Source organism: Phaseolus vulgaris, chromosome 2 (assembly GCF_000499845.2).
Source record: "Phaseolus vulgaris cultivar G19833 chromosome 2, P. vulgaris v2.0, whole genome shotgun sequence".
NCBI lineage: Eukaryota > Viridiplantae > Streptophyta > Magnoliopsida > Fabales > Fabaceae > Phaseolus > Phaseolus vulgaris.
The window spans coordinates 32,628,318-32,642,777 of record NC_023758.2 but is presented as its reverse complement, the minus strand read 5'-3'; the positions used below and the strand labels follow the sequence as shown (position 1 = coordinate 32,642,777).

At 33.0% G+C, this 14,460-nt stretch overlaps 2 protein-coding genes across 2 annotated transcripts; one reads left to right on the top strand and one right to left on the bottom strand.

Moving 5' to 3' along the window:
* Nucleotides 1–2,662: 2,662 nt before the first annotated feature.
* LOC137811536 (phosphate transporter PHO1 homolog 3-like) lies at nucleotides 2,663–8,205 on the top strand. The gene is made up of 13 exons (XM_068613325.1): nucleotides 2,663–3,705; nucleotides 4,696–5,047; nucleotides 5,130–5,178; nucleotides 5,263–5,334; nucleotides 5,560–5,689; nucleotides 5,803–5,923; nucleotides 6,061–6,319; nucleotides 6,421–6,525; nucleotides 6,614–6,658; nucleotides 6,745–6,894; nucleotides 7,181–7,459; nucleotides 7,564–7,700; nucleotides 7,883–8,205. The coding sequence occupies exons 1-13, from the start codon at nucleotides 3,126–3,128 to the stop codon at nucleotides 7,980–7,982; spliced, it is 2,379 nt and encodes a 792-aa protein (XP_068469426.1). The 5' UTR covers nucleotides 2,663–3,125; the 3' UTR covers nucleotides 7,983–8,205.
* A 1,042-nt stretch (nucleotides 8,206–9,247) lies between these two features.
* LOC137811534 (uncharacterized) lies at nucleotides 9,248–11,295 on the bottom strand. Its single transcript, XM_068613324.1, has 2 exons — nucleotides 10,934–11,295; nucleotides 9,248–9,501 (listed from the first exon to the last, which is right to left on the bottom strand). The coding sequence occupies exons 1-2, from the start codon at nucleotides 11,293–11,295 to the stop codon at nucleotides 9,390–9,392; spliced, it is 474 nt and encodes a 157-aa protein (XP_068469425.1). The 3' UTR covers nucleotides 9,248–9,389.
* Nucleotides 11,296–14,460: the final 3,165 nt, after the last annotated feature.

The following is a 14,460-nucleotide window of genomic DNA, read 5'->3' as shown; positions in this document are numbered from 1 at the left end:
TTATCAATGAAATAACTTCGTATGATATGAGACATTTATTATAAATTTAAAATACAATTTATTAGGCTAAAAATGTTTATTTATCATAACTTTTAATTACAATATAAAATAACTAGTTATCCTGTACACAGATTAAAATACTCGTAGTATTTACACAAATAAGACATTTATAAAAATAATGAAACTCCATGTAATATATTTAATTTTTAAAAATTCACAAAAAAATTAAAAAATGCTCCAGCTAAAGTTATTAGATTTGAAGATATATAAATCAATACGTAGGGTGTATTTTGGATTAAATTAGATTTACAATACCCAGTCTGATAATATAATCAGTATACACTAATTTTGAACCAACGTTATCATAATCTTCAAATTAAGGTATATAATTAGTAAGCACAGGTCGATTAACACGCTAGATTAAGTCTTTGATGATTCAGTAAACTGTAAAAGTCAGCAATGTGTTTTTTAAACGAAAAAGTCCATTCAAATTTTAGATAAAACATTTGTTTGGTACGTGTTTAGAACTTTTAGAGATGTTTATATAAAACTACAAGTAAAGGGTATCTCGTTATTTCAAACCCATTCCAAACTAAATTATGATCGTGGAAAATTAATTAGTCTTTGAAGTTATTGAAGGATTTTATAAATTTTAATAAAAAAGTACATGATTTGTTGTTCTTTTAACCTTAATTCAACATGCGTGTTATACTTATTTATATTGGATCAGTTTTTGTTTTAAGAAAATGAGCAAAGTATTTTATTCTAATAAATATAATTTCTCATAAAAGTGCCAATAATCAATATTAAATAAATTATACATATTTTATCATTAACTTATATGGTTTATTTTATCGTCAGATATTAATTTTTATTTTTTTGTTAAAAAATATCATAGCTGAATGCTGACAAAAAAAAAATCATAGGATCTGAATAATACATTATAGGGTCATTAATTAATACCTAAGCCTACAACGTAAGGAAAAACCATTATGGTTTTAAATAAGAAAGTTAAAGATAGAGAAATTCTTTCTTTTCTTTACTTTTAAAATAAAAGGTTAGTGTTTTTAGACCATATATAAATGCATACTCTCTTTTTTTTTTTGCTAATAAAGAAAAGGGATCTAACTCCTTCTCAAAAGAATTAAATTCGGGATTTTCATTCTTATCAATGTTAACAGAGACAAAATATTTTGAGAATATAAAATTATGTTATAACAATTAGATATGTATAATAAATGTTTTAAATACAAATTATATTGATAAATAATTTATATTATAATGTAAAATTATTTTAGCTATTGGTAATTTAAAATAATTTAAATTTAAAATCTATCAAACAATAAATTAAAAAACCAAAGATTAAAATTTAAAAAATGCTTTAATTAAAAATATAAAAATAATCTTTTATCAAAGAATACTCCAACAAATATGTCCATTTTCCAGTCTATGAGAAAGTTAAACAAGAGCAGAAGCTAAAGATGGAGCTTGGATTGGGTGCAACCACCCTAACCACTTTAAAGCTATTTAAGCAGTGTATTAAGTCTTAACCACCAAACACCATTAAACTTTTTATTTTCATTCTTGTATGTATAAAAGTTGTACCTAAAAATAACTAAGGCAACTAATTACAAAATACTCATTAACAAATACCTTCCTTTTAAATATACTTAAAACAGGATCAATTAACATAAAAAAAAACAAGCCGATAAAAAAAACATAAAAGAAACAAAATAAAGTATGAAAGAATAATCAAAGGCTACATATACATTATTTTTTCCCTCTAACAATGTGAATATATAAGACATATTATTGTTAATAAAAGACTTTTATATGTTTCTAGTATTTCAAAACCTTGAACCATACTTCTAAAACAAAAAATATATATATACAAGTGAGACCGTTCTCTGAATAGCCGGTAACGTGAATCTAAACATAGATTTCATCCTCCGATTAGACCATGTTTGTTTAATCTTATTTGAAAAAACATTTATTGTTAAAAATAAACTAACCCAAGCATTTACTAAAGTTATTTTGATGGGAAAAAAAGATGCTTGTGTGACTTTCAACTCACTATAAAATGAAACGAAGAAAGAAAGAAACATCATCTGTTTGTTTGATCGTACATAAGTATCTCTGTATTCAGATTTGAATCAGAGAATAAAACATTTTTTTATTTTGACATCCATCTGCCCTTATTGTCTTCAGATTCCAATACTAGTCAACTTCGACCATTGTTTATGTATTAGATTATTATGCATGAGAGGACTTTCCCTAATAATAGCAGTTAAAATATAGGAATCGAGTAACAAAATGACGTGTCAAGTTAGAATAAAGTTTATTTCACACAGTCATTTCACAACGGTTTTCTGGAAAATGATTTGTCTTACTAGAATAATTTTCTTTACACAATTATTTTACAATGATTTTTTACCTTAAAATCTTATATTATAATAAAAACATTGAATGTAAAATGAATGAAACTGAAGTGATCGTTCTTAATATTATCTTATTGGATATAGGAAAATATCCATATTAAAATAATATATTAAGAGTTATGATGTAATTATATAGAAAATATAGATTGTGGATGTTATATTTCTATAATGTTTGGTGATCTCTAGTGTGACATATAGAGCCATAGTGGGTGGTAAAGGGGAATGTACCAAAGTTTACCAGCGGAAGACCGAAGGAAAAAAAGAAGTCTTCTCTTCTTTTTCCACTAACCCCTCTTCCTAGAAAACCCAAAACAACTTCTATTTGAAGGGCACCTTCAAGACAAATGAAAAGCCACTCACTATCCCCTTTGGTCACAAAAGGAGCTGAAACATGATGTTCACTTTTGCCTTTTCTTTCTCTTCTTTCTATTCCAATATTCAACTTGTTTTAAGACACACCCACACATGCGTTGAATCAGTCTTCTTCTGCGCCTAGTCTACCAACTCTCTCAAACAAACACACCGTCAACATTTTACTATATTCATCCTATAAATACACATCCACCATCCACCATCCACCATCCACCATCTCCATCGTTATCTTCGTGCTCTCTGCCTTTCTCACTTACTCACTTTCTCTCTTCTTTTTATCCAAACACTTTAACTTGTTTCTGGTGCAACAAAAAAATGAAGTTTGGAAAAGAATACAAAGCACAAATGGTGCCGGAGTGGCAAGAGGCATACATGGATTACAATTTTATGAAATCCCAGTTGAAGGAAATCCAAGGTTTCAGACAGAGGAGAAGAGCTCCTGCAGCGACACCAAGAGGACTGAGGCGAAAGCTAACAATGTACAGAGCCTTCAGTGGTCTGACAAACAGACAGTACCACCCTCTGAGTCCCTCCGGTGACATCGAGAGCCAGCACATCGTGGCGCAGGCGGTGAACCGGGGGGGTTCGGAGAGATACGAAACGACGTTCCTGATGAGCTCAGACGAAGGGGGGGAGTACGAGTTGGTGTACTTCAAGAGACTGGACGACGAGTTGAACAAGGTGGAGAAGTTCTACAGAGGGAAAGTGGAGGAGGTGATGAAGGAAGCTGCTATGCTGAACAAGCAAATGGACGCTTTCATCGCCTTCAGGATCAAAGTTGAGAACCCAACTGCTTCCTTTCATCGCTCCCTCGAGATGACTCGCCTTGCCTCTGATGTTGCTTCTTCAACCGCTGTTCTTTCTGCTTCCACACCCAGAGGAGCCAAACTCAACAGTAATTCTTTTTCATCCCTTCTTTTCAAACTAAACAATCCACCCTCTCAACTTTTCCACCAAACATTCATCTTCATGTGCAAACTTAATAAATACAAACCAGAAAAACTCAATGTTTTTTTAGAGTTCTGTTAATACAAAAAAAGGCATGAATTAGTTTATACAATTTATTAATGTTATAAATGCTTTTAAAAATTTATTCAAATAAAGTTTTGATAACAATAAAAAATATTATTGACTGATTACAAATTATAGATGTCAATTAATAATTATTATAAATGTTGACAATTTTATCACACGTAGTTAATATATTAAATTGTGGTATAAAAGCCTTTTAATCTTGTGAATTCATTGTATTTAAATTCATTTGACTTCAGTTACGTGCTAAGAAAGCGAATGTTAAAATGTTAATTATGTTATGGCTTATTGTATTTTGCAGTTTTAGTGAGATACGCTTCTTTTTTTTATTTTGTTAGATAACGCTGTTGGTTCGCATAATTAATGTCGTGGAAACATAACTTATCTGCAAGATTGCATGTGTTATTTAAATCATATATATTATTCACGATAGTGATGTTTTATTTATTTTAATAGGTTAAAGTATTTAATGCATGATTTATTTGAAGAAGTCTTTAATGTCAAACAGCTTTTGAATAATGTTAGATGAAAGGTTTGCTTCTAGTATAAAATATATCAGTATCATATAAAGATTACTGATTAAAACTTCTTTCACTTATGTTTTCTTAACCATTTTGAATAAAGCAATCAATGTTTGGTTTAAATATAAAAAAAAATGTTTACTAATGATGTACAACAGTTTTATGTTTTCATTTAATTATAAATCATTATGTTAAAAATAATAATTTAAAATTATAAATTAAAAACCTTAAACAAAATTAGTCTAAGAAGAATATGCCAAGTGTTATTGAAAAGTTTGAGATAGGTCTGCAAGTTGTGTAATGTGTGACAGTGTGCATTATGCTGATTACAGGGAAGGCTTCGATGGTTATGGAAGTTATTGAAGAGGGTAGCACTCATCATGAACAATCAGATGATTCTAATGATGATCAAGAAGAACAAGTAAAACAAACTGTTAAACCAAAAGTTGAGGAAAAGAAGCCAAAGAATCTGAGGGGTATTAGACCAGCTCCTTTGGATGTACTTGATCGTGTACAATTCAACAACACCTTTGAAACTCCACGTTCAACTATGAAAGGTGTTCTCAATATCCCTGCCCACACAGAACTACAATTCAGCAGAAAAAATCTGGAAAAAGTTGAGGAACAACTTCAACGCTCATTCATTGAATTCTATCGCAAGCTTCGGCTTCTAAAAAGCTTTAGGTAATGAAAGAAGCTAGTGTATTAGGCTACTTCATGTTTCTCCCAGGTCATTATTATCTAACCGTTTTCATCAAATTAACAGCTTTCTAAATACCTTGGCATTTTCAAAGATAATGAAGAAATATGATAAGGTGGAAATTCAATTACTCTTCTCTTCATTTTTAACATACAACTTTTTCTCCACTGTCACTTCATATAGTAAGTTCATAATGCAGATCACAACAAGAGATGCAGCCAAGGCTTATATGAAAATGGTAGACAACACCCAACTTGGAAACTCTGATGAGGTGAGAGTTCTCAAAAGAAGGCCTTGCATTGAGATTCATTATTTCAATACACCAATCAGTGCAATTTTTTTTATGTCAATTAATCAGAAACTATCATAAATATGGCTTTTAATGTAACTATTATTAAAATTAACATACATATCAGGTTGGGATGGACACAGTGCAAAACCTTTCACACTATTAATTGAGTTTCTCAATGTTTTTACTTGAAACTTCCCGTGGCAGGTCACTAAACTCATGGATAGGGTTGAAAAAACATTCACTAAGCACTTCTACAACTCAAATCGTAGCAAAGCCATGAATATTTTAAGACCAAAAGCAAAGAGGGAAAGACACAGAGTTACATTTTCCATGGGTAAGCCTCAAGATGTTAATGTATAATTTAAAATCTTATTATTTTGGGAGGGAAAGAGAACAAATTTTGATTCTTGTTTCTTCTTTCTGTTGACACTGTCAACCTATTCTCAGGTTTCTTAGCAGGATGTACAGCAGCTCTGGTGTTAGCCCTTATTCTAATCGTTCGTACCCGAAAAATATTGGATGAGTCAGGGAGTACTAAGTACATGGAAACCTTGTTCCCACTGCATAGGTAATTTTTCCAAACTCCATAGCCAAATTCCAAAATCAACATATAAGAGATAAGTGATCTGCATAAGGAAAAATAAGCAACTATGTTACTAAAACTTGGTGCTGAGTAGTTACCATGTTGAACTTTGTTTTTTGCAGTCTGTATGGATACGTAGTTCTACACTTGCTGATGTATGCTGCTGATATATACTTCTGGAGGCGATACAGAGTGAACCACTCATTCATATTTGGCTTTAAGCAAGGCACTGACTTAGGCTACAATCAAGTCCTTCTGCTCGGTTTTGGTCTAGCAGTGTTGGCACTGGGTGGAGTGCTTGCAAACCTAGACATGCAGATAGATCCACAGACACAAGATTACCAAACATTGACTGAACTCATTCCACTCATCTTGCTTCTTGTAAGGAGCTTATGTTTGAAAGATTTTGCCATTAAATATTTTAACGAGTACTGAAGTACATAACCAATTCATTCACTCATTCATTCATTATTTCTCTGCAGGCTGTGATTGCTATTTTATTGTGCCCCATAAACATCTTTTATCGCTCAAGCAGGGTTTTCCTCCTCATATGCCTATTTCACTGTATATGTGCACCTCTTTACAAGGTATAGAAAAATTCTTGCAAACTCAAGGTCTTTGCATTTCCTTACTTTCTAGGGTCGTCTAACACTTGTTGTTTTCCATGTATTTCAGGTCACACTCCCGGATTTTTTCTTGGCAGATCAATTTACTAGCCAGGTTTATTTCCAACTTTAAACCATGGATTAATATTCTTTTCTTACACTCTTTTTCCATGTATTAATTTGACCCTTTTGTGTACTCAGGTGCAAGCCTTGAGAAGTTTTGAGTTCTACATTTGCTACTACGGCTGGGGTAATTTCAAACAGAGAGAAAACACTTGCGACACTAGCAGCGTATTCATCACGTTTTCATTCATCGTCGCTGTTATTCCCTACTGGTCCCGTTTCCTGCAGGTGACTCAATTTGTTATTTTTTTTTCAACTTTTAGAACTGTGTTTGTTGGAGGTAAAAACAGATATGAGCAGAGCTGAAACACCCTTTCTTTTGATTTTCTTGCAAGTGACTACTGACTAATATCATCTTACCGAAAACCTAAACCCTGAAATTTGGACACCCCAATTACTTTTTACTTTCTTCATTTGCTTGTTATCCGTATTTACATCATAAATACTGGGGGTGAAACTGTGATGATCAAAATTTGAAGTTTTTTGAAAAAAAATGTTGTTGAATATGTTGCAGTGTCTTAGGCGGCTGTTCGAAGAGAAAGATCCAATGCAAGGATATAACGGATTGAAATACTTCCTTACAATTATTGCTGTTTGCATAAGGATAGCGTATAGTCGTAACAATTCAATGGTGTGGAAAGTGTTGGCCTGGGTTTTCTCAATACTTGCAGCAGTTGCTTCTACATATTGGGACCTTGTAATAGACTGGGGCCTTTTGCAAAGACGTTCTAAGAATCGCTGGTTGAGGGACAAACTCGCAATCCCTCATAAAAGTGTATATTTTATAGCCATGGTATAACAATTGTGCTTGAAATTATCAAACATGTTTTGCATTTATAATTGATGTTGTCGTTTCTCTATGCTTTGGGAAATTGCTAACAAATTCAACCCGTGCAGGTCCTTAACGTCTTGTTGAGATTTGCCTGGTTGCAGACAGTCTTGAGATTCAACGTCTACTTCTTGCATAAACATGCCATGACTACCATTGTTGCATGTCTGGAGATCATTCGTCGTGGCATATGGAACTTCTTCAGGTAACCATCATAAAATTAATCAGGATTTCAGTGACTACCAAAATCACTATACATTGCAGTGTAATCAATTTTCTTTAACTTGTGCATTAGAAATTAGTATTCCAGCTCCATTTGGAGAAACAAGGATAACTCAGTATGTTTGATTGATCTGAAAATTGATTGCTACATTTCTAACTTTCCAGATTGGAAAATGAGCACTTGAACAATGTGGGCAAGTACCGTGCATTCAAGTCTGTGCCTCTACCCTTCAATTACGACGAAGACGAAGATAAAGATGAGTGATGAGGACTGGGCTAGAACATGGATTTTTTTTGTTTTCCTCTTTCCTTTTTCTAAATTTTGTTCATTCTTTTCGTCTATCCTTCTTCATATGCACTGGGAATTCAAGAACTATTTGGCTTTTGATTAAAGCAATAAAGGTGCATTTCAAGTGTAGAGCATGTAACACCCACTCACATTTTTGTTAATGTCCATAGTACAAACAAGGAAACGTATTACAATTCAATAGATGCACGTTGTTCGTTCGTTTGATCGAGCTCATTCCAAGTGTTGAAAGCACACATAAAGTGGTTGTGATGACAATAAAATGTTTAAACTGAAGAGCAAGAAAAATAAACTAATTTAGTATTATACTTATACAGTAAGCAAATAAAATTATTAAGTACAATTCAAATTAATGATAAACACAATATTGAAGAGAAGTTTTAACCTCCTTAATTCTTTTTTGATTCAAACAAGTTATTTCTATAATTTGCTCCCCCTCTCCCTCCCTTTTCCTTCAACGCACGATATTATGGAGAAATAATGGGTGATAGTGTCATTCTTATTATGAGAAAGAAAGAGATGCTAGAAAACTTCATAGTTCATCCATTTATAACGTCAGTATATCAAAAGTTATATACTGATCCTCAAAAATACAACTCCCAAAACAACCTTTGCGACTTACGTCCCTTTGTCTTATATTTTAGTAGTACTGATTTTTAGAAGAATTGACACTGAAAGAATTGATGTTACAAAATCTTATAGTTATATGAGTTGAAATTAAATAAATTTCTTTTTAAGTAAAATAAATCATATTTCTTCTCTAAGTTAAAATTAAATTTTCCACCTCAACCTTTTCAGAAGCTCCTAATCCTTCTTACTACTCAACAAGCTCAGATACAAGATTTCAGAAACAAGTCCGCAACTGCAATTTCAGTTGCGACATTAAGATTTTTGGCGTCATTTCTTTTCCAAAGTAGCTCTTAATTGAGAATAGCAGTTTCTCATTTCTTTTTCACTACTACCTCTAGCAATTTTTAATTCGGCAAATCAACGGCAAAACAATCCCACCATTATAAAATTATAAAAGAATCATTAAGCAAGAATCCCAACGTCACATTCGGTAACTGAATATTTGTTAACCTAGAGTGGATTAAACTAAACATAACTAGACACGCATAGAGCACACACTTTTGTTACATGGCATGAATCACTGACCAGACAGTAAAATAACAACTGATACAACAGAACCATACCGCAAGTTAAAAATTGGAAATTGATACAGCTTTAATCCAAGAAAATATTTGTCATTCCAATTATTGTGACAAAAAATGAGTCAGTTACAAATGATTGTAATCTATCTGCATTGACAATACAGGTATGCCAGCTTGTTAAGAAACTTAAATAAAAGGGCAATGAAATGAGGTCTCACTTTGGGTCTCGACTAGAAGGAGAAGGAGCTTGGGATTCATTAGGCAATAAATTTTCCTTTTCCTTCACCAACTCAATGGTGGCTACTTCCTCAACAACATGATCGGACCTGAGAATGGATTTTTAGTAATCAGAATGAGCATCAACACTGCTCTAATATTTTAAATTTTACTATAGAAGATCTGTAATTCAAATATCCAAGCTTCAACATCCATACTTCATGTACTTCTAAGGTCATTAACTCAAACATTATATTTTCATCCTCAAGATTTCCATCAATATATGTCAAAGACCATTTTATTCTTTTTGTGAAGAGTACATTCTGTTCAGTTAAAACAAAGTCCATTTAGTCAAGATTTTAGAGGCATTATTATTGACATTGATATAGTTTATTTCTAATAACTGATGTTTGAAAATTTGATATGAATTTGAGGATGGTATGCTAAAAGTTGAATCGAAAAAGATTTTGTTTGGAGGATAAAGTAAATCAATTTTAAAGTGAAAATGTAGGCACATTTTTAAGAACTATAATCAACAAAAAAGGCTAAGAAGATTTACTTTCCTTCAAACCAATTCTACTAACCACAGAATTGAGGTTAGAAACTTCAATTTTTTTCATCAGCACTGTATAAACCAAGATATTTGGGGCAAAACAAAAAGGCTACAAATTACGCAAATTCACACTTAATCAAAGCCAAACTATTTATTTATTTCAAAATGGAAATGGAAATACAACAGAACTACAGAGTTAAAGCAGAAATCCTGCTGTTCAAGGAAAAGAATGTGAATTTCAATTTGCAGAATCAGCATAAAACAGCAGCTAATTTGGTTTAACTTAGCTAAAAACACTAATAAGAGAAAAAAATGGTAAAATGAATCAAACCTCTTTCATAAGCTAAAATAAACTTTTTCATTTTTACCTCTATTAAAGTTAAATGAGTTGAGATTGACAAACTTCCAAAAAGTACTTATAGGAGAAGAAAAAACAAAAAGACAAAATAACTCATTTTTCTTCAAGTCAAAATTAATTTATCCATCTCAACCCTTTCAAAAGTTCTCTCATCTTATTTTATAGTTGCAGCCACATTTGTCCACAATTTCCCACAACAAAACCGCGACTACGAATCACCACAAATTAAAACATTACCTAGATACATAGTTTGTGAAAAGAAACCGATATAATTTACCTCTTTATTTTCTTCTCTTAAACACAACGGTCAGTCGAAAAAATGATCCTAAGTAACAGCTCTTACTTGAGAATAAGGAAGTGAAGTCACTTCTCCCTTATTAATTCTTATTGACTACCAGTTCCAGCAGTTAAACATTGCAAAATCAACAGTAATGTATTCTCCTCCGATCATTAACAGAAGGAAACCTAACGTGACAACGAGCAACTGAAGTATTGGGTATCCTAAAGCTAAACAGGCATAGATCATGTACTCTTGTCATGAAGCAAAAATAAACTAAGATGAAGTAAGAGAAAATTGGGCATTCCAATTATTGTAAGAAAGGAAAACAGGAGGGTGGGGGGTGGGTCTTACTTTTGGTCTTGCTGGGAATTTAGGTTTTCCTTTTCGAATTCAACAATGGCCTGTTCTTCGGCGAGCTTCTCAGCGCGGAGGATGGGCTCGTAGTAGTCGGAGTGGGCGTCCATACACTGCTTCAACGCGGCGGTGACATGGGCGCACTTTTCGAGGAGGTCATCGTTGTTGGTCTCGGCTTCTTGGACGCACTTCTCCCATCCGATGAAGGCGTCGCGGCAGCCGCCCCCTTTCATGAAGAGGCAGAACCCGCACTCTCCTTCTTCTTCCTCTTCCTCTGCTTGGGGGGACTCCGAACCTGCCGGATCGGCAGGGAGATCCTGCGCTTTCGCATCGGATTGGTCCTTCGGAGGTGTGGACATCGTGGTTGCGTCGCAAGATACAGCACCAACAATAAGAAGGAAAGAGAGAACAGATGCTATGGTCTGCTTAAAACCTCCTAAAACCCTTGCCTCTGCTTCTTTAGAACGAAAACCCTCTGTCGCATTACACTTTTGACTCTGTCCACGTGGTCAGAATGTGGCAAAGGGCATTGTTGTAATGCCATATATGGTGATGTGGCAAGGACAGTTTGGTAATGTGATATAATATTTGAAAATTTTGCAGAGAAATGTTTTTCGAGAGTTAGAATTTGGCTTTGAGAGCGGAGAAACTTAGGTTTGAGAACGGTGTGAGAAGTTGGATTTCTCAATGCGGAGGGAGCATCGGGCTGTTGTTGGTGGCGGCGGTGTTGGAATCAGGCGGTTGTTGGTGGCAATGGTCTTAGAATTGAGTCGAGCGGAGGAATGTCCGTGGGAGGGTAAGCGACGATGTTAGAAATCGAGCGGAGGGTAAACGGCGTTTGTCGGAGGGTAAGCCGCGTTCGTCGGACGGTAAGCGACGTTCTGGTATTTGGTAGTGCGAGAACCCACGAAGGGTTTAGAGAAATTAGGGTTTTGAGAAATTTGGGATAGTAATCGCTGCAGTACTACAATCGCGGATTTCAAATCGGGCGATTTTGCTGGTCTGAGGGTAAGCACGATCACCGGAAACGGTAAGCTTATAATTGATTAACAGTGTAACCATTTTTGCATTTGTTGGAATCTAGGAATTGAAAATTCCTTAACATATTTTTTGTCCTTAGGTGCTATTAATATGAGAGATGAGGGGATTGAACACATGGCTGGGCTACTAGAAAAGCGATTGGCTTCACACTAGAAGAAGCTCTCACACTTGGTCGTGCCTTTAGCCATCGTCTTACATTGATGGGTATTGCTGAAACCCACCACAGGTATTAATTACTATTACTCTATTTTTATTTCACTAGTTGATATTTGTTTGTGTGAGCTCTTGTGAGGCCGAATCAATAAAGCAAGGATTGATGACTTTGGTTCATTTTACTGTATTGATTGTATTCCTTGTGTTAATAACTGGTAATAGTAACTTTTGAAGCTGATGATGTAAGAAAACTTAAAAAGGAAAGGGATTCCTGGTAAAAGAATTTGCAATTTTAGGAATAAGCAAGTCAAGTGGGTAATTGAATTTATAAATTATTTCTAATAAAGCCAACTTTCAACATTTTTAACGAGTTGAATGAGTGATTGTCCTCTAATAGGAAATACAGTATCCATGGATTTCTTTTTGTAATTTTGGCAGAAATTCATTATAGGGGAAATTATTGAAGGATTTCAAACTATTTACCTTATATTGCATACATATCAATTACATTATGATTTTTTTTTCTTTTCATCACTTTGTCCGGATCCTAATTAATACCTTTTACAGGAATCATGATTTACAAAATTATAATGGGAGTTTCTGAGTTAACTTGCTTAAGCTCTGTAGTAACTGTAGGTACATATAAAGGATTAACTATTCATTTTGATTATGTTCTCTATTATGAACCTAGAATGTAACTACCAATCATGTAAATTTGGAATTGTATACGTACCAAAATTTCACAATGACACGTGTTTTAGAAATGAAACCAATATGATGGTTATGATACCCTCTTGATTAATCTAATCTTTACTCATTTATTTTGATTGTATAAATTACGTGTTATTGAAGGAATATACTGCTATAAGTAATTGTGGAAATGTTGTATATAGTACTTATATAAATTGGTTGTTTATTAAATTACCTGAGGTGTCTTCATTTTCTCCCATTTTGCAGTTACTTGATCTTCTAGATTTTCTATTACTTTGCCGAAATGAAGTTCTATATGCATCTTATTTTCATTCAACTAAATATTTTGTTTTTATTTGGGAATTAATTCTAAAATTGGAAAACAATTGTCTGTAGCCGCAGAAATTGTACCATGAATTAGATGCTTGGGATAAACTTCAACAAGATTTTCAGCGTGTGAATTGGAGGATCAAAGAGGGATTTGTTCAATGCTATCAATGGGCCATAGCATAATATTCATCTTGTCTTTGTATGTAGCAATTATTAATCTTAAATCTGAAGCTCTTAGAGACTTAATTTAAAGTGAAGAATAATTTGGCATTAATGTTATTGTTGTTGAAAACAGAGCCATCATTTTAGTCGGTGACGAATGTGTAGAAGCTTGGGGCAAGGTTCACACTGATCATCCAATCGATTTCGAAATGTTTAAAAGATATATGCTAGCATCAACAACTCTTTCATCAAGGACTCTGAAATGAATATAGGATTTGTACACTAGTTATCTATATACTATGCTTTAGTTGTATCTTATTTTTTGTCTTTTATGTTCTTGTTAAATTTTAATGCTTTACAGACAGATAACATTTTCCAAGACCCCTACTTTGTTTTTTTTTTCTAATATTTGTTTTTCTTTTTGTTTGAAGCCAGAACTACATAGTGTTGGCTGAAGGCCTAAATGATTGTTAATTATATATATTGCACATGTTTGAAGAAAAAGTCACTTTGATTCAAAAAATTTACCTTTCAATATATTAAGTTGTATTTATGTATTCCCTAAACCCTATCATATAGGTGATCCCCCTTGCAGTCTTGAAGGCAGAAATTAAAAGTGAAAAGAGGCAAATTAGTCACTTAAAGAAAAAATCACTCTGGGCTAGAAGTTTGGAGGAGGTAACATCTGATTTCTTGTCTGCAAAAATATGTTTATATTGTCACTCAGTATTGTCCTCCTTGTTTGTTTTATCCTCAATTAGATTTTCATTCCATCTGATCCATGTATAATGCCAAATATACTGTAGAAAATCATTTTTGTTCATTCACATATGTGGGTTCATCTTGTGCATATCATAAATAAAGAACCTGCAAATGTTAAATATAATTCATAATCTAATCTAATGTATTACAGGTTAGGAAGAAACTTGTAGATATTGTCCTTTTTTACATTTGGAGATAATCAATGTCTTTGGCAATACAGGTTTGCTAGTGGTTCAAATTAAATAAAAGTTATATAATAAATGAATCTCAATTTTTAATCAATAAATTTTACTAATAACTATATGACTTTTGAATAAATTTTAATAAATAATAAAAATACATTAAAAACATATTATCAACATGTTTAATAAAAAGCCTTTCATCAC